The 26,728-nt window shown below is 46.2% G+C and overlaps 1 protein-coding gene across 1 annotated transcript; it reads left to right on the forward strand.

Annotated features, from left to right (window-relative positions):
- The first annotated feature begins 598 nt into the window (after positions 1–598).
- Positions 599–17,471, forward strand: LOC121046732. The gene is made up of 4 exons (XM_040501287.1): positions 599–791; positions 1,657–1,917; positions 6,117–6,561; positions 17,309–17,471. The coding sequence occupies exons 1-4, from the start codon at positions 599–601 to the stop codon at positions 17,469–17,471; spliced, it is 1,062 nt and encodes a 353-aa protein (XP_040357221.1).
- Positions 17,472–26,728: the final 9,257 nt, after the last annotated feature.

Below are 26,728 nucleotides of genomic sequence, written 5' to 3' on the forward strand. Positions count from 1 at the left end.
CGGCAGGGTGACGCCAGTGTCATTAGTGACATCACAGAAGCCGAAGCCTATGTCAAGCTCCAGTCATCAGGGACCCTGCAGGGCAGCGACCTCACGTTGACGGTGAACACTGATGGGAGCCCTGTGTTCACATCATCCGGCGCATCTGTGTGGCCCATCCAGTTCACCGTCAACGAGTTGCCAGTGCCTCAACGGTTCAAGGTTTCTGCCCTCGCTGGACTTTGGTTTGGGAGGGGGTACCCCAACATGACCCTATTCCTCGGAAAGTTCGTTGAAGGGGTGACCACCATGGAGCCTGTTCTCTGGCAGCATGAAGGCACACGGCATTCATCTAGGGCTTATGTCCTCTGCTGCTGCGTCGATGCCCCTGCACGCTCCTCGGTGCAAAACATTGTGTTGTTCAATGGGTACTATGGGTGCCCATGGTGCCTAATCAAGGGAGATTACATAGATGGTATGTACCTACCTGCGATCTTTAAATGCATACATGCGCTACTACAAATTTTTATAGTCTCCTCAACCTTATTTTTCAGGGAGCCTCAGATTCCTCTCCTTCGACGACGCACCTGAGAGAACGTCTGCAGGTGTCCTGCGGGACATGAAGCTGGCCCTGGAGATGTCCATGGTCATCAACGGCTACAAGGGTCCCTCACCAGCCGTGAACCTCCCACACTTTGACCTGGTGTGGGGGTTCACGGTGGAGTATATGCACGCCGTACTCCTGGGCGTGACTCGCCAGATCACGGAGCTGTTACTGTCGTCTGCAAACTCCAGCGAGCGGTACTACATAGGTAGGATTAGGGGCACAATTTAAGCTTTAGTAAGCTTTTTGTATGAAGATTGTGAATAATTTCACTGTCACCGGTATCCATGAACGCATAGCGGTGTCGGAAATGATTGCTTGTATATAAGTTATACGCATTCACCGTTAGAGTTTTTGGAAACCTAGTGCCTACAAGGTGGCTGGATTTGGGTATTTTGAAATGCTAAATTTTAAAATGTTTGTAAAACACTTTTGGTGTGACGGATGCAACAAATTATTGTTATGATATCTTCAAATATCTACCTATAACTTTTTATTGCACTGAGCTGTAAGAAATATTAATATATTACATAGTTATCAAACTTCTAAAGCGCATTGTGGTGCCCATACGGAGAAGAGTGATATTGACTTGACTGTAAGGAGACTATGCAGCCTGCCAAACTGAGCAGAAATATTGGGCTAGAAAATATTTGAGGAGGTAAGGAGGCTCAGGGATACTACTTCTTTGGAATTCGCTAACCCTCTCTTCCAAGAACACAATCCAACAAACGAACACTATCTAGTTAATGTCTGCGTGGCCATCAGTACCGGAAAAAAACAAAGGTAGGGACAATCAGCTGGAGGAGGCCCGTTCAGTCCATTATGGAATCCCAGCTTATGATACGGTTCTCTAATTGCCACGCTAGATTATATCCTAGACTCATGTCGCAGTGGCAATGCACATGACGAAAGCACAAAATAAGTCATCTAACAGATCATGCACCTTGAGTTCAGAAAATGTACAGGCATGATCTGGTGCCTGTCAAAATTCAACAGAGTACCGTCACCATGACCCACCTTCCAACATGTTAAAAGTGAAATAGTAGAACCTTTTTTTGCTTTTAATATTGCAGGCAGCCCCTGCCTAGCTGCTGCAGTGGACAAGCGTCTGCTTGCCATCAAGCCTCCCCATTCTTTCACAAGGCTGCCAAGGTCCCTGGGTACTCGTGGCAACTGGAAAGCATCCGAGTGGAGGCACTGGCTACTTTTTTACTGCCTCCCATGCACACTTGGGATCCTTCATCCGCGGTACTGGAGCCACCTCGCAAAGCTTGTGGAAGGTGTGCACCTTCTCCTGAGAGAGGAGCTGACTTCATCCTCCATTGACCGTGCAGGTTAGGACAGACATGTGATATCATTGCAGTTATCATATATGACTTTAAAGGACAATGACTACAATTTAGAAGTTTTAATTTTTTAATGAAAATATCCGTCCGGCGTACCTCGGACAACACAGGCTCCATGCTGACGTCAAGGGTACAAGTTAATTAGAAATATTCGACGTCTGATACTTTCCCCAGATCTGACCTCCCCGAGTTTCAGCGTCGTTTGCTCAAGCGCAGTATTAGTAGACTTTTTCAGCTTCATATTGCACGTGGACAACTCTCCCGAAAGAGCACGTCGTACTTCGTAATTCCCTGTTGCAGAAAAAGAAAATACCGTCGGCATGGCACGTGCTGAACACGCGCGCAGCGCGCGCGAACCAGCATGGGAGACATACCCCACAACACAGAGGCGTAAAGGCGGGAGTGGAGAGAATGGCAAACCAGCAACGCACGCACAAAACACACAGGAATGAAAACGCAGAAAAAAATACGTGAGGGTTAGGTGGGGTAGTTGAGTTCGTTTTGCCGCGACGAGCTGAACTTGTTCAATGCTGCCCGCTAAGTTTTCGTTGTTTCTGTTAATAAGCTGCTTTTCACCACTATTGCTTAGCAAGAAAATAACTAAAATGACAGAATGAGGGCATTGCAAGGTAGTACTTACAAGTTCTTTACGTTTTCGTAGGTTACTGATGTGCCGCCTTGTCACGTGTTCGGATAAAACACAGTCCAGTCGCAGATATCAGTTTTGTCACATAAAGAGGTTCGTTATCGTGACTTACAAAGGTTGGTGGTTGACAAAAATACAAAACAAAGGCTATGACGGCTGACCACATGTGAGGTCCACGCCTTGTTGAAGAACTGCTTGTGGAGAACAATGGGCGTTTAATAAAATTAATGATTCTAAAATGTGAAATTAGTCAGACCGAGGCCCTGAAAACGTGAAACTGACAAACCTTAGCTCTTCACCTGGCCGGTGTGCGGGCGGCAAAAGAACTCACACTCTTAATCCATGGAGAAAAACAGTTACTAAACAATTCAGATTGAGCTCTCGAAAGACTAAATTAAATTCAATCTAATTACTATGCTAAGGAACAAGCGAGTCCCAGGAGATGACAACCTCCTGTGATGCATTGTCTGAAGGGGATGAAGGGTGGTTCCGGTGGATACCACGGTATTCTAGTGGGCAGCCCGATGAGGTGGACCATACACTCACGAACACACTTCTTCCTAAGGCTTCCCTTGCCTTTACCTGGCTTGCTACCGTCACTCTTTCCTTGCTGGACAATGAATTTTCAGCATCCTCTATCGTCCAAGTTTTCGCTCGCGCTGCCCGCTTCCTCGCAGAACACAAATCACGGCCCGAAGCCCAGAGGCGTCTTCCAGTTTGTGCGGGTCACATATCGCAGCTGCGACAAAAAAAAGTGCATTTCAGTGATGTTGAAAGTCATCCCAAGCGTCCACGAACAGCTGGTGCAGCTACGACTTGCTTATTGGAGGTGGACGCAGATGTCCCCACCTGGCTCGCTTCCCGCACAATTAGAAAAAGGAAACTCTACTATATTCAGGCGCGGCCGGGTTTGTGACGGGGGGCGTGTCCACTATACCCGGGCGCCGCCGGATTTTGTGGAACGCCTGCAATCTGAACGCATAAACGAAACCTGGATGTGTTCGGAATAGCAATGACCTCAACGTTATCGCTATCATGTGACATAGAATCGTGGAACTGGTTCAAGGGCACCAACACATAACTAACGATTTCTATCACTTCCATTCTATTATTTAAACAGAAAATATAGTATACCTTCAACCTTGCACAGATATGTTTGTGACATTTTGTTGCTCAGGCTGGCCAACAGTGTCGTATGGTCGTTCCAGGCACCTGAAGGAACATGATTTCTAAACATGGCTTTTAAAATACAGACTGAATATTTTGCCGCGACGCCTATACTTTGTCGTTAAAAACAAATTAAAAAATTAAGTTTGGGCATATCTGTTGCTTTTCAAGGCTTGTTTAAGGAAAAAGAAGTTGGCACCCAACGGGAATGAAACTTGGGTTGGCACGGTTGCAATCCGCCACCTTACCCAACTGAGCTATGGCACAAGCTGTTTGTAGATGTCAAATGCTTGGGTCAATTGTGCGCCACAGGGGTAGCTCGTGCTCTGCTCGTTAGGAGCAAGCATTAGGGTAGTGCATGTGCTGAGGGGTCCATATCACAAGAGCGAATGATATTTTAGCGAACGGCGACATTTGAGCGAATGGTCGTTTTAGCGAATAACGGGGGCGCGCGTTAACCCATCCGTCGCGCTGCGCTTTACGCCGCTTCGCGGCGACAGTCTGCGGCAACTCATTACAAAAATATGAACTCATTTGGCCCACCCGAAAACGCCGCTTCGCGGCGTCCGACTATTCGCTAAAGTGTCGTTCGATGAAACGTGGGCGTTCGCTAAAACGTCATTCGATCAAGTGAGTGCCTCCCTTCGGAATCAATGGCTCATACGAAGCTCGCCTGTGATTTTGAGTGCCTGAGCCCCTCACAATGCCAGGGGACCCTGCAAAGCATCTCATGCCTACACCTACTCAGAGACGAGACCGACAGTTGTAGTTTTTAACACCTCACTGAATTAATGGTTGAATTGGGCAGACGAACGGTGGCTATGCAAACACTTCTATTTTGTGTCATTGGGGTCCATATCACAAGAGCGAATGACATTTTAGCGAACGGCGACATTTGAGCGAATGGTCGTTTTAGCGAATAACGGGGGCGCGCGTTAACCCATCCGTCGCGCTGCGCTTTACGCCGCTTCGCGGCGACAGTCTACGGCAACTCATTACAAAAATGTGAACTCACTTGGCCCACCCGAAAACGCCGCTTCGCGGCGTCCGACTATTCGCTAAAGCGTCGTTCGATGAAACGTGGGCGTTCGCTAAAACGTCATCCGATCAAGTGAGTGCCTCCCGTGTCATTGTATGGAGCAGACGACAAGAATAACGGGAAGCAAACAAAAAGCTTCGCATTATTGTGGTAAAAAGCACCCTGATTTTGAGGAAGCACGCAGACTTTTTGACTGTCATAAAAAAGATCGGCCATGGAGGTATGGAGCATATGAATCTTTCAAAATAATTTTGTCAGATAATTGTTTCAGATACCCTAAGAAACATGAATTTCAAACCCGGTTTATAAAATGCGGAAGCAATATTTCGCCGTAACACTTATACAGTAAACTTTTGTTAGTTCGACCTCGGTTATTTCGATCGTGTTCAAAAGTTCCGGCGAGCTCCCATACTTTTCGATGGGAGGAAAAGTTCGATAGTCCGCACTCGGGAAGACTCCGCATCAGAGAACTCGTCCCCAGCGAATGCGCGCGGGTTCACATTGCATGGCACCACGGCAGAAAAACCACCAACGTACGGCGAAACACAGGCCCTTTGCTGCAAAGCGGAACGTGCGCAAATATGCGCCTGCTCCTCTACGCCGTTGAGATGGACCGTAGCGAATGACACGAGCCAGCGCAACCAATCTGGCGTGGAGTAGCGCGGAGAACATAGCACGTGGTCGGGCGTGCATGAGCCAGCGCGCGCGTCCTCAAAGCCCGTTTCTGTAGCATCGTGTGCGCTCCATCTTGCGCACCGGAAAATCTGAGTTCTGTTTTCCTTTTCCTTTTTTTTTTTTTGTTGTTGTTCTTTTTTTTTCTTTTCTCTTTGTCGCTGGCGTCTGGCCGTTTGGCGCCAAAGTCGGCTCGAAGCCATCGAAGCTTCCTCAGCGCGCGCTCTCGAAGCGCAAAGCGCTTCTCTGTAGCATCGTGTGTGTCAGAAAACGCGAATTTTCTTTTCCTTTTTTTTTTTTTTTTTTTTTTTTTGACGCCGAGTTGACTTTGGTTGGCGCCAAAGTCGGCCCGTAAAACTTACTTTTTTTCGTTTTTTTATTATTATTATTATTTTTTTTTTTTTTTTTGTGGTGCACGACTTTTCGGGGACGTGACGTTTAGTTACGCTGCTCTCCAAAGCATGCTTTTGGTCGCGCGTTTTAAGCGCAGACGGCAGTAGACCATCCGTTAAGTACTTCGGAAAATAAAAAGAAAGCTTAATTTTAACAGTTTTTCTGTCCTTTTTTTAATTCGATCATTCGAATAATTCGACCCAATTTCAAGATCCCGTCGAGGTCGAATTAAAGAGAGTTTACTAATAACCCAACACTTTTTACTTGCAGATGCTCTGCTGCGGGCCTTCGTGGCCTCCACAGCGACGCTGTACAAGGACCAAGCAATGACATTCAATATCCATCAGCTGCTCCACCTGGCAGAGGCGGCTCGGCAGATGGGACCACTCTGGGGCCACTCCGCTTTTGTGTTCGAGTCTGGTAATGGACGGCTGGTGAAGCTCGTAACTGGAGCTAATGCAGTGCCCAGCCAGATTGTGGAGAGGGTGCTGATGGCTCAGCAGTTAGATTCCATCTTAGCCTCGCCACTCTTGCCTGATGAGTGTAAAAACATGTGCCTCAGAATGCTGGGCTATCCGAAGCTACTCAACTTCGTTTCTGTGGGCGATGTTGGTTTGCTTGGGTGCCCGCGGAAGCTGATCTTGCCGCCGGCAATCAGTTCTGCTCTCGCAGAGCATGTTCAACACTGCCCTGTCACCGCTGCCGAGTACAAAAGGTTTGTCTTGAAAGGGCAAATCTTTCGCAGCAGGACGATCAAAAAAGCCTTAAAATCCGACTCGTCTATAGTACAGACGCGTGCCTTAGATTACTGTGTCATACAGAACATCCTGTGTGTGGGCTCTAGGGTGTTTCTCATTTGTGATAACATTGTAATCACAGAGAGCGAGCACTTTCCGAGCCACATCAAGGAGTGTTTCATCTCCAGGGCAGGGGTGGTACGGGTTGTCGAGCCATCCGACGTCAAGGCACCTTGCCTTTTCCTTCAGTTTCTGAACCAAGGTTCAAGTGTGTCGTATGTTTGCGACTTGCCGAACACCATTGCAAGGGATTGAAATAAGGTCACTTCAACTTTGTACAGTTGCCGATTGTTCTCTTTAAACTTGAAGGGTAACCCGTAAATGGCCAAATAGTCCAGCAGTCCATTTGAGCCTTCCAGCCTAAATATTATATTCCCGTGTGGCCTCCACACTGAGTGACAAACGGTCTGTCGTAGTCACGTGCCATGAGAGTGGGCTGTCTCGTAAGTGCCTGTTTCAGTGCCTCAAACGCCCTTCGTTCTCATCTCGCAGATAAGGCTCGAGCAGCCCATCGTTCTCGTCATTTTTACTCGCAATACCATGCGAGGCTTTCGGCAACCAGTCGCCATATGACCCGTCTCGTTGCAGTGGAAACAACGGACCGGCTTTCTCGCTTCAAATTGTTTTCTTGTTTGTTCGTCTGCCCAACCCTGTTTCTCCGTGTGGCGGTTCTCCTACCCTGCCTCTCCGTCCGCGGTCTTTGAATGCTGGGCGCTCTTCACGAAGTCCTTTGGCTCCCTCTTGCGTTCCTCGGAGCGTTACCAATATTGCCAGCTCTTTTTGCAGCCTATCCCTCCTTTACTGTTACCCTATAACTAAGTTTCCCTTGTAGGCTTTTTACCTGTTTGTAAATAAATGACATTATTGACAAGAGGACCATATTGTGCCATTATTTTCCACTGTCTATGTGTTTCTGTTACTGATCACTGGGTTAAGCCCTCAGAGTACCCAATCTCCCTTTCGATCTAAATGAAAATCCTATTTAGATATGGTAATTTAACCACTACAGTGGAATCTCAGGTTTGTAGCGACTCTGCACTGAGAAACTTGCTGATCTACTCTATGAACAATCTGTCCCCACAGTGGCGTACCAACTTGATTCCCTTCCGTTGTCGACACCTATATCAACAACTACAGTTAACATAACAAGTGGCATATATAAAACCACCTTCGTTTGTTCTAAAAGCAAAATTTTTTTTAAGAGCATAATTGGGTGCAAGGTTTTTAACAAAAAGGCCGTGTAGCATAATTTGTAAAAGAATTGTTATTGTCACAAAAACCACGACTAGTACTGTAAAAAATCTCGTATAATACGCGACATAATTTGAGGACCGCGAAAAAAAGTTTTATCTGCGTATATTGCGAAATATGAGGACAAAAAAAAAATATTCCGCGTAAAGTACGACCCAGCTGAAGTCTTAAGAAAAACATTTATTTGCGCATAATTAAACCTTAATCACTGTCATCACGTCAATCAGACTCCTTGTCCGACGCCTCCTCCTAAAGGCCGTCCAGCGGTGCCGTCGAGCGCATTTTCTTTTGAACAAGATATGGCAAAGTATGGTTTGTGCAAAGCAGATATTTTCAGTCTAGACTTCGTCCAATTTGACTTGTAACCGAATTTGGCAAGGAATGTTTTGATCGAACCGCATATTGTGTGTCTGGATTTCCTTCAATTGTACTTTTAACCGGATTTCAAAAATCACGGTTTGTGCGAACCAGAGTTTGTGTGTCCGGATTTTTTCACTATGTCTTTTAACCAATTAGGAAAATCACGGTTTGCGTGAAGCGGAATTTGTCTGTCTGAGATTCTTCCAATTTGACTTTGAACCGGATTAGGAAAGTAACGGTTTGAGCGAACCGGAATTTGCGTGACCGGAATTCCTCCAATTTGATTTGAACCGGATTAAGAAAACCACGGTTGGAGCGAACCGGAATCGGCCTGTCCGGAATTCCTCCAATTTGACCTTGAACCGGATTAGGAAAGTCACGGTTTGAGCGAACCGGAATTTGCCTGTCCGGAATTCCTCCACTTTGACTTTGAACCGGATTAGGAAAACCACGGTTTGAGCGAACCGGAATCGGCCTGCCCGGAATTCCTCCAATTTGACTTTGAACCGGATTAGGAAAATCACGGTTTGAGCGAACCGGAATTTGCCTGTCCGGAATTCTTCCAATTTGATTTTGAACCGGATTCGAAAATTCATGGTTTGAGTGAACCGGAAGCTGCCTCTCCGGTCTCACTCCGGTTTGATTTTAGTCCGGACTTCACTTTCCGGACTGATTTTAAACCGTTATTTTTGCTAGGGAGGGGCTTTCTGGCGCAACAGCGACGTGGCCATACTCGCCAAACTTAAATATTTACGCAAAACAGAGGTAGAGTGTTATTTAATGTAGAAGTAAAAGGTGAAATACATGGCAGAAGACAAAATTTTGAGAAGTACCTAATTATCTGTGGTGATCACACACAATAGCAAGTGCATGTTGGAAAAGCTAGAACTTATGCAAAAAAACCTGTTTTCTCAAGGAACATAGCAACACGTTCAAAAGGAATAATCGCGGCTGCTCGCCAAGCACTAGTGCAGGGTGAAATGGAATACAATATGTTGAAAATTCCGGAAAACAGGAGCGACTTTCTTGCGCAAGGGCAGAGCAGAGACCAAGAATATGCCAGACGTCAAGATCTCACCACAGTGTTCGCGAAAAGGAGGATCTGCCCCATGCAACAAGTACCCATGGGTGGCATAACAATGACCAAGCCTCAAGCGGCAGAGTAATGGGAACGCGGCAGAACAGCACACGACAAAACAGCACGCGACAAAACGGCACGGTCAAAACAGCACGCGTCAAAATAGCACCGCGTCAAAGCAACACGGAGACAAAACAGCAGGCGTCAAAATAGCACGCGACAAAACAGCACAGCGTCAAAACGGCACAGCGGCAGAAGAGCACGTGCCAAAACAGCGCGGCGTCAAAACAGCACAGCGACAAAACAGCACGCATGTAGCAACTTCGAGCGCGCTCTTCACCTATCTCTGCGCGAATATTTTCAAACCTCCTTAACTTTTTTTTTGTTGTCGCTAGCCGGTTATAAAGGAATTTACTGCCTATTTTATTGCGAAGTCAGTGTCCCGGCTGGTGCTGCTGTGTTATTGCTAAAACATACGAAGTTAGCTGTAGTTACTACTACTTAACTACGCTGATCTTTGAAGAGATTGGGTAGTTAGAGGTGATATATTCCCGTCGATGTTGGGCGCGTTGTCTGGTCTCTTTCTTTTTTTTTTAGAATTAACGAAAGATAAAAAGTTATTGGGAAAAAGAAATCCGTAACTTCAAGTTATGAACCGTCTACTTTGCGGCGGCGGTCCGGTGAGGTTCCGTAGCACTCGTCGTTTCGTAAATACCACCTAAGCGTAGAACGTGCCCCCAAAAAAGCGGTAGATGCGCCAATCACAGATGCATTGATAAAACCGGGAAGATAAGGTAATTTTAATGTCGAGCGAATTCAAAATGTACCATGGGCAACGATTCTGCGGGGTTCATTCGCCGTGAATAAAATGTCCCGGAAACACGCGGCTGCAGCTTGCAGGCGAGAAGTTGTTTTGTGTTAAATTCACAGATTATTGCCGACGAAGGCTTCGATCGAGTAAAAACCGGTGAAGCAGAAACATGCCACAGCCCCAATGCTGTTGCCGTACAGCATGGCTAAGCACACCGTCGCCGCACACACTTTCTGTTTTTTTTTTAACAACTAACAACAACACATTGCCGTGTGATTGATTAATTTATTGTAGACGACATCACCAGCAAACTTGAGCGTCAATATTAACAGAACTGCTCGAGAAATAGCCACGATACGCAACAGCGGGGGCTTCGATACTGCCCAGGGAGCCTTCATGAGAACGGATTCGACAACTTGGCCGTCGACGAGTTCACCTTCGAGGAATTGGCCTAGACCCTCCATTCCTTTACAGTGCCTGCTTTGAGACAAGCATTTTAACTCCATCGCTATATTTAGGGTTCAGCGTTTTCAACTTAAACCGATAAAACCAATAAAAGTACGACGAAATCTTTTTTTAAAAATTCGGTTTTAACTGACTGGAGGTCAGTATTTTCGAGGGCGTTTGGAGGGGTGGGTGGGGGAATGTGCTTCATTACTGACCGTATGACCACTTCCTTCACAGTTTTCCTGTCTCCGAGATCGGTTCAACTTTCAACAAAAGTTGAACCGACGCAATGGTCTTCAGGACAAAATGTGGGTTTTTCACCTGATAAGGATTTGTGTGTCGAATTCTTTGTTCAAAGAAGAGAGTTTAATTGTGAACTGAACAATAAACTTAAAGGGCATCCGTAAATGACGCACATTGTTCAACACTCATAGCTTCCGTCTACTTGAGGAGGGCATAGATACGATTGATTTATTGTCGTTTCTTGGACTGCGTGTATTAACCACCTCTCGCGGTCGTGAAAATGGGGGAAAGACGCACTGATTACAATGCTTGCAAATTTTTTGATTTTGATATTTGCCTCTCGGACCGAAGTGGAAGTAAAGCTCATGTTCGTCCTGTGTGCAAATACGAGCCCACGACGATGATGTCAGATCACGATAGGGCCCTAGTGCGTCTTGCAGGACAGGTCGCGTCGGCTGCCACATACAGCAACAAATAAGAAATCCAGTACCTGGTTTACTCATTATTTATTTAAACAAACGCCTTTAAATATTGAATTTTCATCAGTATACTGGTTTTCGTCAATAAACCGAAAAGAACTGAAAAGTCTATGAGTCAACAAATATACTCAGCAATAAACCGAAAACTTCTGCTGAAATAAAAACCGAAAAATGTACGCCGAATTTCAAAATAATTAAAACCGAAAACGCCAAACCCTAGCTCAATTGCCAGTGTCCTGTTTTGACGCTGTGCTGTTCTGACGCTGTGCTGTTTTGACGCCGTGCTTTTTAGGCACGTGTTCTTCTGTCGCTGTGCCGTTTTGACGCTGTGCTATTTTGTCGCGTGCTATTTTGACGCGCGCTGTTTTGTCGTCGTGCTGTTTTTACGCTGTGCTTTTTTGACGCGTGCTGTTTTGACTGTGCTGTTTTGCCGCGTGCTGTTTTGCCGTGTGCTGTTCTGTCATGGTGCCCAGAGTAATATCTCACGAGACCGGGTTTTATGGCAAGAGCTTTCTCATATCCCCAAAACAGGCTGGATGGAGTGCAGCTTATTGTCATGGTGTTGATTCCATTCTGTTTGCCATTTTAGGAGACTTGCTGCCTTAAAATAGGTTACAGCTCTTGATGTGGTAGCTGCAGACGTGTTTCCAGCAAGTTTTTAGAAGAGGCCGCAAGCCTGTCAGCCTGCTCATTGCCACTGAGCCCAACGTGGCTGGGTACCCAGCAAAATATGATGTCATGCCCCTTTCGTAAGCCACTATTTATTTTTGCACGCACAAGCTGGATTAGGTTGTGCTTTGAATCCTTTACAGTGCTGATTGCAGTTATGACACTTTGAGAATGAACAAACACGAAGGCCTTCATTGTATGACTTTCTATAATATAGTCCACTGTTGTTAATACACCTTGAAGTTCTGCAATGAATATACTAGCAATACTGGTCAACCGCTGAACGCTCGTAAATGATTCAGAGAACACAGCAAATCCAACAAAATACGACGTCTTTGCCCCGTCGGTATAAAACTGTGCATAATCCTTGTATCTTTTTTACTACCTCATGAAACTCCTGCTGGATGATTATTAGAAAAACGTTATGTTTGTCGAACCTGGTGAAACACCAATCGCAGCTGACTGGAAGCAGATCGCAAGGCGCTACAGTGTCGGTCCTTTCAAGTAAGCTTATGTCATTCAGTTCGAGACTAAGAGATTGACGGATGTCCTCAAGGCGAAGGCTGAGCGGCCGCACAATACTAAGCTTATTTTGAAAATTAAGGGAAGAACTAGAGTGATCCACACAGCGGTATGTTGGATGGTTAGGGTCGGACAGGATTTTGTAGGCGTAAAACGAGCTAATATTTTGCCGTCTTTTTTCCAGCGACATCTGATTTGCCTCTATATATAAACTGAGGATTGGTGATGTCCAAAAAGCCCCTGTAGCAAGTCGAAGGCCAAGGTGGTGAACAGGATCAAACATCTTGAGTGCCGATGACCTTGCCGATCCGTAAACTACTGCTCCGTAATCAAGGCGGGACCTGACGAGGGAATTACACAGGCGCAGCAGACACTTTCTGTCAGATACGCATGACCTGTGTGACAAGACTTTGAGGATATTAGCAGATTTTAGGCACTTAAGTTTTAACTTTCAAATGTGAAATAAAATTTAGCTCCCTATCAAAAATGAGTCCTACAAACTTGTGTTCGTATAGGGTACATATGGGAGTTCTATTGATCTCTAATGATGTATCCAGCGTTATTCCACGTTTTAGAGAGAATGGTACGCACACCGTCTTCTCAGGTAAAAACCCGAAACCATTTTCGTCGGCCCACTTACTCATTTTATTTATTGCGAGCTGCAGCTGGCGTTCACAACTGTAGAGATTGCAAGAAGAAACTGATATGTGAACGTCATCAACGTAAAAGGAGGAAGACACGGTACGTGGTATTACCTTCGAACCATCATGACAAATAATGTAACTCTCAAACCCCCCCCCCCCCCTTGTGGCACACCACTCTCCTGAATAGAAAGGTCTGAATATGTGGCACCTACTCCAACTTTGAATGTTCGGTCAGACAGAAAGCTTTTTAGAACACCGAGCATGCGACCACGTAAACAACATGCGAACAGGCCCGTAAGTATTCCATACCGCCATGCCGTGTCGTACGCCTTCTCCAAGTCAAAGAAGACTGACACGCAGTGCTGCCTGTTTACAAAAGTGTTACGTATAGTCGTTTCTAGGCGCACTAGGTGGTCAACAGTTGACCGCCCTCCGCGAAAGCCACACTGGTTCTGATCAAAGAAACCCTACGTTTCAAGAAAATAACCAGTCTCCTATTGATCATCCGCTCAAATATTTTGCCAAGACTGCTCGTAAGTGCAATAGGGCGGTAGCTGGATGGAACTGGCGAGTCTTTACCAGGTTTCAACAATGGGATAACAAGGGCCTGCTTACAGGATTGGGGAAAGTATGCCTGCGTCCACAGATGATTAAAAAACCAAAGCAAAGTTTCCAGAGATTTTGGGGCCAGCTGACGAATCATCTCGTAATGATTCCTGTCAGGGCCAGGGGCGGACTGTTTTTTAAGAATAAGAGCCAACTTAAGTTCGTTCATTGCGAAAGGTTTGTTGTATCCTGCAGTATTTCCTCCAGACATACTAATCCGATGGCATTCTGCACGAGCCTTGAATTGTCTAAATTCTGCCCTGTAATTATCGGAGCTAAAAACGTTTGGGAACTGCTCTCCGAGGAGATTAGCCACATCTCCGAGCGAGATTGTAGGAGAATGGAAAAGAGGAATCACAAACGCATGATAATCACCCTTGATTTTGCGGTATCGATCCCACACTTCCTTGGACGAGACAAAACTGTTGACTGAAGAGACATGCTTCATCCAAGTTTCTCGTTTAGCTCGTTTCCTCGTCCATCGAGCTTTTGTTTTTCTCCTTTTGAACTCTATTTTATTGAGAGGAGTAGGGTACCGTCTGAACGTATCCCAGGCTTTATGCTGTTCTTTTCTTGTAGATGCACAGTCTGTTCCACCACGGTTTACACCTCTTCGGCATGTTTTCAGAAGTCTGCGGAATAGCTTCAAAAGCTGCACTTAGAATATGTTCGGTGACATATAATGTGACATCCTCCGGAGACAAACTTGCTAGGAGTGAGGCATCCAGCGTTGCCTTTAATTTAAAAAGCCCCGTCTGCCTTATCTAAACTTCCACCTAGGAATGCGTTTTAAAATGGTGGGAAGTGCGACGTTGCTTTTTAAAATGAGCGGAAAGTGGTCGCTCCCAAAAGTGTTCTTTAAAACGTTCCAAGAAAAAAGAGGAAACAATGAAGGTGATGAAATAGACAGGTCGATGGATGTGAAAGAGTTATGAGACGCTCTGTAAAATGTTGGTTTTTGGTTATTTAAAAGACACAAACCTGAAGACTGTAAAAGGCGCTCTATGACCTTGCCACGAGAATCGAGTCGGTCATTGCCCCACATAGGATTGTGAGCATTAAAATCGCCTAAAATTAAGAAGGGTTCTGGCAGTTGATCAGTAAGACCTTCGAGTTCATGAATATAAAGTGGAACAGGTGGGGGAAGATATAAAGACACAATGGTAATGAGACGGTCAACTAAAACACGGGTTGCCGCAACTTCAAGTGGTGTACGAAGAGGGACCTACGCACATGCTACTCCTCTCCGAACAACCACAGCGACACCACCAGAAGACTGGGCTGACAAGCGATCTTTCCCAAAAACACGGTGACGACGTAAAATATCAGTGTGAGTGTTCTTCAGATGAGTTTCCTGCGAACAGACAGCAATAGGCTGCAGCTCGTCCAGAAAATAATGAACATCATCCATGTTTTGTAGTAGACCCCGTCAGTTCCACTGCAAGAAGCCAACATGCCCCATTTATCACGTTGAATATACCTGACACTGGAGCAAAAATGGCCATAAAAGTCGAAGGAACAGAAAGGGACAGGACGACGTCTCAACGTCCTGTCCCTTTCTGTACCTTCGACATTTATGTTCATTTCTGCCACAGTCTCAGGTATATTCAACATGATTAACGTTCACTAACTCGCCTGCACCCTTACTATTTTATTTATGACCCATTTGTTTGCTTGCTTAAGTTGTAGTTAAAATGTGGGGTTCGTAGCTGTGACAAAGTGGACAAAGGTTAGCTTGCGTTGGTTGGGGCAGTGACACGTGGAGGTTTTTCTTCTGATCCCCCTTTACAGGGGTAGATTTTGTGCCTCCCTTGGCAGGTAGAGGTGGTTCTGTCGTATCGACAGATACCTCCATGGCCTCCTGCTCCCGCTGGGAAGTGGAAGGAGTGGGCCCCTCCCTGCTGTGAGAGGGAGTGGCGTCTAGTACCACCCGAGGCTTCGGGCCAAGACGATGCGGCATCGTCTTGGTACGTAGAAGTATTGGCGAGGCCGCCGGGGTCTGGGAACCCACAGGAGCCTCGCTGGGAGTTGGGGGGCTAGTGGAGCACTCAAAGTCTCGAGGACTGTACTGAGTGCCGACGGATGCCTTGAGTGGCGGCGCAGCCCCCCTTGCTGCCGCCTCGGCATAAGTGCCTCCCTGGAGGAAGGAAAATCGTTTTCTTGCCTCGGGGCATGTCAGGTTATCTTTTACCTTTAAAGCTAAAATCTTCTTTTCTTCTTGGAACTTTGGACAGGTTCGAGAGTAGGTGGGGTGGGAACCAGAGCATATGATACACTTGAGAAGTGTACCCTCGTATGTGTCGGCTGGATGGTCTGTGCCTCCACACTTAGCACACGTAGTTTTTCCTCGACAGGTTACCGAGCAGTGACCAAATCTTTGGCACTTGAGTTAGGTATGTAAGGACGCACCTTGCAATGGAGATAGCCTTTTTTAATGCTCTCAGCAGTACGGTGGATGCAAAATTGAGGACCAGATGATTTGAGGGTCTTTTCTGTCCATCCCTGCGTATTGTGATTCGTCGCACAGCGACCAACCCCTGCCCGGAAAGGCCGTCCAAGATATCTTCCTCGCTAGATTCTAGACGGTCATTCTCTGAAATCACGCCCTGGCAGCTGTTCAAGGTGCGATGTCAAGTGACAGATACTTTGTAATCCGAGATCTTGTTTAAATCTTAAATAACCACACTCTGAACTCCGTCTTGTACTTCAACGAGCAGGTCACCAGATGCTAATTTCTTTGCTTTAAAGTTTTGACCAATTAAGTTTTTTAGACTCTTTGAAATAAGAAAGGGTGAAAGCTTGGCAAGATTTAAGATAAGGAAAGAGGGACATTTAAGACAAACAGACAAGACAGCTTTCCTTATCGTAAATTTATAACCAACACGCTCAACCTTCTACATTACGCTTGGCAAGAAGTTTTCTATTTTGTTCCGACTGCATTACCAGAAAGGGGCTGAAGCTATTCTGGGCTGTAGCTGATGAGTCTTTGGTAACTACTTTGGTCCGGACCCTTTTCAAGGTCCGATCGGGAGGTTTTTGCTTAGAACTCATATGAAGGGCAGAAACTTCGGCATCCGTAGCGCACCACCCACCGCGGAGTCCAACAAGGGGATAAGTAACATCTCATAAGAGGTCTGGCTTGTCTGAGTATGCTACTCTACCAGTGCTACTAGGAAGCTATAACCAAGTGTGGATCAAGAGAGAGTTCTGTCGCCACCCAAGGTTAGCCCTTGCCGCCAAGGAAGGTGAGAACGAAGAATAGAAGAAAGGAGAAAAGAGGAAGAGAAGAGGGGAGAGTAGAAGAAATGGTGACTGACTGAATCATCCTGGTCGGGCCAAGCCAGGACACCCGTCTACGGGAAGCGGGGGCCGAAGTGGTGTATTGCCTCACCCGGGGGGCCCCGAAGGGTCCAAACCTATTCCGGGTTCGACTGGACCACCAAAATGCCCTTTTCCCCGGACACGGGAAAGCCACTCACAGCCAGACGAGGGCGGGCGAATCCGCATGGCTCGGAGTCCGTGGTGACGCCACTCACCAAACACCTGCTTTCACAGGTGCCTCCTGCGGGGCGATTGCGGCGGACAGAAGGAAGATAAATTAGTTCAGACGCACAACGCCGCGGCGCGTCGTCTCTTGAATTGCGAAGCACGGCAGCACGGCGTAGCGCAGCTGAGCTTGCCGATCAGAAAGATCGAGAAAGAACTAAAGTTCCACTAATGCTTTGCCGCAGCGGCGGCGTAGCGAAACTGGACGACGAGATCGCCCTATGCGGGGCGCAAGTCTTGCCGAGCAGAAAGATCGAGAAAGAACTAAAGTTCCACTAATGCTTTGCGGCAGCGGCAACGTAGCGAAACTGGACGACGAGATCGCCCTATGCGGGGCGCAAGTCTTGCCGATCAGAAAGATCGAGAAAGAACTAAAGTTCCACTAATGCTTTGCGGCAGCGGCGGCGTAGCGAAACTGGACGACGAGATCGCCCTATGCGGGGCGCAAGTCTTGCCAATCAGAAAGATCGAGAAAGAACTAAAGTTCCACTAATGCTTTGCGGCAGCGGCGGCGTAGCGAAACTGGACGACGAGATCGCCCTATGCGGGGCGCAAGTCTTGCCGAGCAGAAAGATCGAGAAAGAACTAAAGTTCCACTAATGCTTTGCGGCAGCGGCGGCGTAGCGAAACTGGACGACGAGATCGCCCTATGCGGGGCGGAAGTCTTGCCGAGCAGAAAGATCGAGAAAGAACTAAAGTTCCCCTAATGCTTTGCGGCAGCGGCGGCGTAGCGAAACTGGACGACGAGATCTCCCTATGCGGGGCGCAAGTCTTGCCGATCAGAAAGATCGAGAAAGAACTAAAGTTCTACTAATGCTTTGCGGCAGCGGCGGCGTAGCGAAACTGGACGACGAGATCGCCCTATGCGGGGCGCAAGTCTTGCCGATCAGAAAGATCGAGAAAGAACTAAAGTTCCACTAATGCTTTGCGGCAGCGGCGGCGTAGCGAAACTGGACGACGAGATCGCCCTATGCGGGGCGCAAGTCTTGCCGAGCAGAAAGATCGAGAAAGAACTAAAGTTCCACTAATGCTTTGCGGCAGCGGCGGCGTAGCGAAACTGGCCAACGAGATCGCCCTATGCGGGGCGCAAGTTCGTCTGCTTCTTTTGCAGGGGCTGAGGTGACGTAAGAACGCCAAGCTCTGATTGACTTTGAGTGACGGATAGAGGGTAGACCTCAATGCTGGGTAAATTGAGCTCTACCCACTATCCTTCCAGTCGAAACCACTCAGAGCTCGGCGCCGTTTTGACGCTACCGGAACTACTGCGCAAGAAGCAGACGAACTTGCTCTGCGCATTCGTGACGGGCGACTTCGACGGGCGCCATATTAGGATCTTCTTCGTCCCACATTTGTGTGACATTAAAAAGAAAATAAATTCTTCTTTGAACGCGTTATTCACCATCAGTTGGTCTTTTTTGTTTAACCACCACGGTGCAGCTATCCTCTGCATCGAATTGCTGCTTCGATTACCCCGATCGCATTTGTACCGATCAGCGGAAGCGGAAACAAAAAGCGAAGCAAAGCACGTTGGACCGCGCTGGACTTAATACGTTTAGTCTACAACCTGCTTGTGGTTCGGTCGGGCCCTTCTCTGCGTGACGGGGCCAGCTGGGCGCGGCGTATAGTGGAGGACATCGGCACGATCGCGTTCGGAGCCTGAATCTATACTTCCTTTCACCTTCAATCCAGACGCAGCCGGCGCCACCAGCTAATGGTACCAATCGGACAAGTTGAAAGGCACTCACTATCATGGCGTTCGTTATGTTTCTGTACGTTTTCTGTCATCGCTTAACCAATCAGGAACAAAGCGGGCCCAGTTACTTGCGCTTTTGACGCTACATTATTGGTCCAATTAGCTCATAGCGATGTCTGCGTCTGCAGCACGTAAGCTGAAGCGAAGTATAGGACCATGCAAGGGGCTTTGACGACGAAGCCAACCCGTCCTCGGCGCGGCAGCCATGAACCTAACCCGCAGGCAATGGGGAGAGAAAGTGGTCTGCTTCTAGCACAGGAGTTCCGGTGGCGTCAGAGTGACGCCGAGCTCTGAGTGGCTTTGATCGAAAAAATAGTGGGTAGACCTCAACGCTGGACGCCTTGAGGTCTACCCATTATTTTCTTTTCTCAGTCAGCCGATAAGAGGTCGGCGTTTTCACATCATCACATACCCCGTGTAAGAAGCAGACCAACTTGCGCTTCGCTTTGGCCAGCCGCTGCGCTCCAGCACTCCAGTCCCCGAACATGTCACGGAGCGGGAATTTTTTGCTTGTTTTTTGTAAAGTCAATTCGCTTATAACTCCCAAAATAATTGAAATATAGGGGAAAAAAGTTTTCCTCTGTGTTCCTATGTAACGGTTAAGAGTTGAGCTTGTTGGTACATACTTGTAATTATATCAGCTTGAACTTTAGAAATATCTAGAACACAAAGACAGAAAGGACATCCTTTCCTTTCTGTCTTTGTGTTCTAGATATTTCTAAAGTTCAAGCTGATATAATTACAAGTGTTCCTACGTTTTTAACTGAGTTTCACCGCAAATTTCAAGCTTGTCTGAAAATCATTGGGGGGAGCCTTAGCATATAGCCAGTTTGGTCAAGAATAAAAAAACAAACTGATTACTGATTAACTGAGTGTATCAATTTTTATTTTTATTCATTAATCAAAATGTTAATAAATAATTCATTCATTCATTTATTCGTTAGTTTAAACTACATTTACTTGTGCAGGATCGCAGTAGGAATGGCACATAAACAACACTACACAAATACATGGCCGATACAAAAATTAAATTGTAATACGATAGCATGTCATAAATGTATAAAACACAAATAGCAAAAAAGAAAAAAAAAAAACACAAGCAAAACAAAGCTACTATTCACTCCATATCAAAGTATTTTCTTCAGAGTTCGGGGATCAGTTTAAAGTGGCACTGACACCCCAGCGGTTTCGTTGTCTAAAACGATAAACATTTTAATCAGACGCAAAAAAAAACAAAAACACAATGCAAAAAACAAGTCGCACGTTGGCGCGCGTTTAGTTATGTTTGAAGCCTTTCTCTCTCTCTTCTCACCTCCTGGCTTCCTTTTATTTGGGACTTAATCAAGTATGAAATTTAGAAGCTTTGCAAGTGACATTTTTTATAATATTTATTAAAAGCATTCGTAAAACATGTTTTTAACGCAAATGCGAACGCACTACGGTCCTTCTTTTTGAGATACCGAAAATCGGAGTCCGCAGAGATCTCGCCTCCTGGCTTTTTATCCTAGAGCTCCCTCGAAAAACATGGCGGCTTTCGGCACATGTAGTACTCTATTTATCTATTAATTATATATAATGTAGTACTCTATTAACTAGACTACTCAATGTAGTACCCTAGTTATCTTTTCTGGGGGTCCGACGACCTCTCAGACTCCGAAAAGGGAATCGTCAAGTGGTCAAAGCAACTGGGTTTGGTGTCTGTGTACCGTAGTTTCGGTAGTGACTCCGTCGTGGCAGCCTTTCACGCAACGCCGGCTCAGCGTGGCCCCTCACGTCGCTCACAAAAGTCCACTGCGTGTTCTCTTCGACCTCACACCGTTTGAAAGAATTTGAGGTCGCTGAAAGGGCCCTAAAGACCGACGACCAGTTCGCGCTTTCCACTTCTCCCTTACTTCCTCCTTTCCCCCCTTCTAGACTGTCTACCGCTGCCTGTTTCCTCCTCCCCCATGGTGAGGAGGATCTTCTGCCTTGCAGAATCTCCAGTCGGTACGTCCGTCGGCCTTTAAAAGAACTCCATACTCGAAAGTGAAGCGTCGTCTGCTCACGGCGATAGGTGGCACACACAGCGAAGAGCGGTTGAGCAGGGGACGCGGGCGAAAACGACACTTCGGGACGGGATGGCTCAGAGGCGTGAGAGAAACCCGAGTTGCAGGACGACTCAATTTTTGACGTCACAGCACTGGCGGGGATCGCACGAGAGCTTCAAATTCAACTTTGGGAAAAATATTTCTTACTTTACAAATAACGAGTTTTTTGAGCATTCGACCACAGCGTGACATGGATGAAAACGAACGAAATGCTCGGCATGCTGCGGCTCAGCGTCTACGCAGACAAGCACCACCAGAGCTTCGCCCCAATCAACATCATTCACCACGTGGAGATGCGCTTGTTTTTAAACCCGATTACAAAAGTTAAATATAATGATCAATCCATGTGACACATTTAAAATAAATAATTTAAGCTCCATGCGGCCCTGGGCCCATTATTTTTTTACATACATAATAGCAAAATAAACATGTCTATATAAAATCTGGATACTTCCAATACGTGGACGGCGCTGATTTTCGACCGCCGCACGAGGAATTCAATCCTGCCGCTCCTTTTTGACGAAGCTATGTAGCGGAAGAAATGACCTGTTTTGTTAATAAAAATAATTTAAACCTTATCTTTATTTTTACCCCTAAAACTGTCGTACGGAAAACTACAGGATAAATGAAAAATACTGAACAGCCTGAAAATTTTACGTTTTAACAGGGGACGCGGGCGCAAACGACACTTCGGGTCGGGACGGCACGGAGGCGTGAGAAAAACCCGAGTTGCAGGACGACTCAATCTTTGACGTCACAGGACTGGCGCGGATCGCGTGGGAACTTCAAATTCAACTTAGGGAAAATGTTTTCTTACTTTACAATACTGAGTTCCTAAGTTTGAAATTTAGGGTAATGTCCAGGCATCGTTTTGAATTGTTCCTGATAATAAAAAAAAATTATTTTGGCCTCTCAGTACCCCTTTAAAGAACGAAAGTTTGTTATTTCAGCGGCTGTTTATTCCAGTCCTTGAAAGTATGAGGAGAAAAATTTAATACGGAAAAGGTGATGCCGTGGCCATGGCGCCACAATATAATACTCCTGCTGATGTGTTGGAGAGCATAAATCGAAGGGTAATTGCTTAACGGAATAAAAGGTCCTTTAATAAGCTTGGCAGCAGTCACAAGTTAGGGTGCTGTAACAACAAAGCGCCACTTGTGTATGCTTGTCCCTTCTTAGTAGAACTTGTGCAATCAACTGTCGGGAAGACAGCATCCAACAGCATGACACGGAACCTTCTGTGAATATACCTTATTTCGAGAACGCTGCTTGTGTAGGGAAATGATAGGACTCTAAACACCCCACTCGAAGACGCGCTCCAGGCACCATAACTTGCTAGTACAGTTACCTCTCCGTAATATAGACACCTTCATTGTCCCCCTCACCCTCAAAAAAAAAAAGTCCACAATATGAGCTGTCTACATTAACGAGACAAAAATATACGTATCTGCACAGTTCGTCCCCTAAAATGGTGTCTGTACAGAGGGGTATTCATATTAACGAAATTCATATTAACGAGACATCACTGGAAGGTTGCTGACAACTTTTCGCTCGTAAGAAAAAAACAACAACAAACAAACAGGCGATCATGTGTTACTGCTATCTGCGTCGCCCTCTAATTTTCAGTCGCCCTTCAGCAAGGAGTCAATTTTATAATCGCTCGCGCGCAGATCTTAGGCTGCCGTCACCCTGCTAATATATTATAAATAAGGCGGTCTGGCTACACTGTCTGTGGTGCATTCCTTGCTTGCATGACATTTGTCACGCAAAACTACTACCTGCAGACATGATGGAAGCATACACGCATGAAGCAAAAATGGTTCCAACATGCTTGAGCAACGTCCACATGTAATTTTTTCATTATGTCTGCAGCAGACGCCGTGTTTTTTTTTTTTATTTTTGCTTGATGTATGAGAAGTGTGACTTCTCATACATCATGCTGTCGAGAACCAAAACTAGGCGTTTGTCTCGGAACGGGCCTAGCCGCACTTTTCGTCGTGGTGCCCCATTTTCGATTGGCAACGGAATCCACTCCAACACCGGGACTCGGACCTGGCCAGGAAAGAAAAGCGACACAAATCTGCTCCAGGAGAAGGCCATTTATCACTCGACTGTAGTTCACCGATAGGTGCTCTGTGTTTTTGTTAAGTTGAGTTTATAACACTTAGCTTTAATACACGCGAAACAATATTTTGTCCAAAGTTAAAACTCTACACGGGGCTAAATGTTCATGGTGGTGGAGGGAAATATAGGACGTGCCGTTTATAAAATTGACCGGCGATCAAGAAGCGCGAGAGATTGGTAAATATAGGTGTCTGCCTTTCAATCACGCGGCCAAGCGTCCAATTCAGGAAACTTCTGGGGGAAAAAAATCCCAGGTATTTATTATCTCTATACCACGTGTCTTATTTCCCGTACCGCCTCTCCATTTTACCTTCCCTGAACGTTTCCCTTTTTTTATCTCCATACAATAAATATTAACATATTCTGTCTGAGGACATCACCAGTACGTGTGCTCTCTGCATGGAGGACATTTATCAATAAAGCAAGCCGCGGTGCCAGAAGATGCATTAAGCATCGATCGCGCTTTCTCATTCTCAAAGGGTCGAAATTCCGCCCTCTTCAATCGTGGCATTATTTGCTTTCATGGGGAGAGTTGACAACCCTCGGAAATCAAAACCCTAAATAAAAATCTGGAAGAACCCTCAAGGCTCTCACTTGGCTTGGAGATTTGTGAGACGTATTCACCCTGCTCTTTGGTTTAGTTCTCCGCTGCCAAAGACGCCTGTCGAAGATGCTTGCACGTCTTCTCATAGCCTTGTTCGTTGTCTTTATGCCCGCTGCACTGTTGAATTCCACAAAAAACGATGTGCATCTTCTGCTCCAGAGTGACACAGACACTGACGTTCTCTGCGCAACTGGAAACATGAACAGCTTTCTCTTCCGACGCAGCATTGGCACCATCTTCAGAGCAAGGTACTGGTGCGGTTCCTGGTCGTTGTACATCGAGCACCTCCGATGCAGCACTGCCGACAACAAGAAGACGGTGACCTTTATTTCTGAGTCCTTATGGAACGATAGCCTATCGTGGTTACACTCTTCCGACGACATTTCTTCCACTTGGTTTATTCTTACTGAGGCAAATCGTTTATCATGCGTTCGGCCTCCTGGATACCCCAGACAATTTGTTCATAACCCAATGATGAATGCAGAAAGCCTCCTCGACATTAAACAGGGCTTAGTATGGAACTGCACAAACAGCGGCGACAACAGCCTGATGAATTCAGCCGTGCCGGAGCAGAGTTTCCCCGCCACCCAAACCTGGCAGCTACTTAGGAACCAGAGCTTCGTGCTTGGTTGTCTGTTCCCTAAGTGCATTGTCGCGGAACCTAAAATTATATTAGATGGTTTGTTATTCCTCGGTGTCAATTTCAGCACAGTAATGGTGAAAGAGGAGCATCTCATTGCTGATATGGTGAAGCGTAGGGTAGACATTCTGTTCTACAATATTGTGCCCGACGCAAACCGCTGGCGACTGCTCCATTTTCCACGCTTCTTTGACCACGGAAGGGTTCTCTTCTACACGGTTCGTAAGCCTTCACTCCGTGCAGGTGCGTTTATCCGAGAAGCACCGATGGCCTTCTTCACAATTCTGTTCCTATCAATGGTTACCTGCGCACTAGGCTTCTGTCTCATCAACTACTGCTCGGGCAGGGGGCTCGTCAATGGCATCCAAGACGTGGTGTTCGTTCTAGTCTCAACGGCGATGCTCTTCTCGTACCCCGTACCGGAACGATTCCAACGTGTTCTGGCTGGACGCATCGTGCTCTTCTGCTGGATGGCTGGCGGATTCTCGCTTGCCGTCTACTTCCAGAGCCTGTTGACGTCCAGCCTGAGTTCCGGATATGTCTGGGAAGCAGACGACACCATAGAGAAGCTCTATTCTAGGCTCGCATCTGGGAAAGTGCTACCGTGTGTGTTGAAGGGCTCCTACTACGATCGCCTTCTGCGGCAGTCAGAGGACAAGCACGGAATCATCGGTGCCATGGCGGCCGCTCGCAGACTATCGTCCAACAAAGCTTCCACCGTGAGCAACACAACCAAGGATTGCATGGAGAAGGTTCTTGGAGGCAGTCACGTGTTCATCTCGCATGAGAAGCACCAATGCTTTTTAGCAAAACACGGCAACAGGCTGACTTCTGGGAAAGACACAATCTACGGGGTGTACGCTAGCACCCCGGTGCGAAAGGACTGGCCGCTGAGAAATTCTTACGGCCAGCTGGTGGCGAGAATGTTCGAGACTGGTTTGCTGTCCAACAGAATGAGCCTCCGCATTTGGAACTGTTCTCGTATTAGGGATATGCAAGTCTCCCTGGCGCCCTATGATGCCTCACAGTTTCTCAGGGTTTACTACTTATGTTGCGGAGCGGCTACAATTGTATTGGTCGTAGAGGTAATGATTTTTCGCATGTTTCAAAATAATATAAACACTGTTCCTTGTTGACATCTCAGCTAGGCGTGGCGCAGCGAGAGCAGCGCCAACAGGCATGAGTATTGTGTAGCTATGATTAAATATAGGTGCACTCGATAACATTGTATTTGCTTGAATTGCATAAAAAATTAAAATGTCCTACTTGGGAGTGTCATCTTTTTTTATTTTCTTTATTTTTAATGTTGAATAAGATTACCGGTTTTTGTAACTATGTATTCTGTGTATTATCCAATCGCACATGTTCTGAAGGAAAAAAAAATACACCTAGCGCTTTGTGCTGTTTCACTATTTCAATGTGGTCGGTACCGATCTTTTGATTATAACTCTTGTAACGTGCTTATTTACAGGTCGAAAAACAATTGCTTTAGATTTTGCAGTGTTGACTTTAAGACTCTAATTTGATGACCTCGAAATAAACTTTTCTAAAACTAAGTTCTCCTTGGTTGTGAATTCGTCCCTGTTCGAAGCAGACAGAAATACACTCCTGTCGTCTGCATACATGGGAAAACGTGATTGGTTGCAAATATTGACTAGATCCTTTACATATACATTGAACAACAGAGGACCGAATATGTTGCCCTGGGGCACACCAAACTTCAAGACTTGCAAACGAGAAACATGATCATTCGGTGAGACGAATTGGTTACCATGTTCTAAATATGAGCGAATAAGTATCAAAGGCATGCCACGTGTACTATAACACTGAAGTTTACTAAGGAGCGTTGAATGGTTGAGACAGTCGAACACTTTGCAAAGCCCAGCTGTTCACCAGCTGTTCACTATCTATAATATATCATATTATTTCTTTTTGCGATTTCAAAGCGCATTCGGTTGACTTTTCCTTGTGAAATCCGAACTGAATGTTAGTTAGCACTGAATGCTAGGTAAATAATTTGCCTAAACGATGGAATATAATTTACCCAGCACTTCTGAAAATATTGGGAATGCAGAGATGGCTCTATAATTTGTAACTAAATGTTTGTCTCCACACTTGTGCAGAACTGAAAGCTTCGCGAGTTTCATGCTATATAGAAATTTGGCACTCGAAAGTGCTAAGTGAAATATATATACAGGGTGTATTTTTTTTTAGCTGCACC

Source organism: Ixodes scapularis, unplaced genomic scaffold (assembly GCF_016920785.2).
Source record: "Ixodes scapularis isolate PalLabHiFi unplaced genomic scaffold, ASM1692078v2 PGA_scaffold10__122_contigs__length_95168666, whole genome shotgun sequence".
In the NCBI taxonomy this organism is placed as follows: domain Eukaryota; kingdom Metazoa; phylum Arthropoda; class Arachnida; order Ixodida; family Ixodidae; genus Ixodes; species Ixodes scapularis.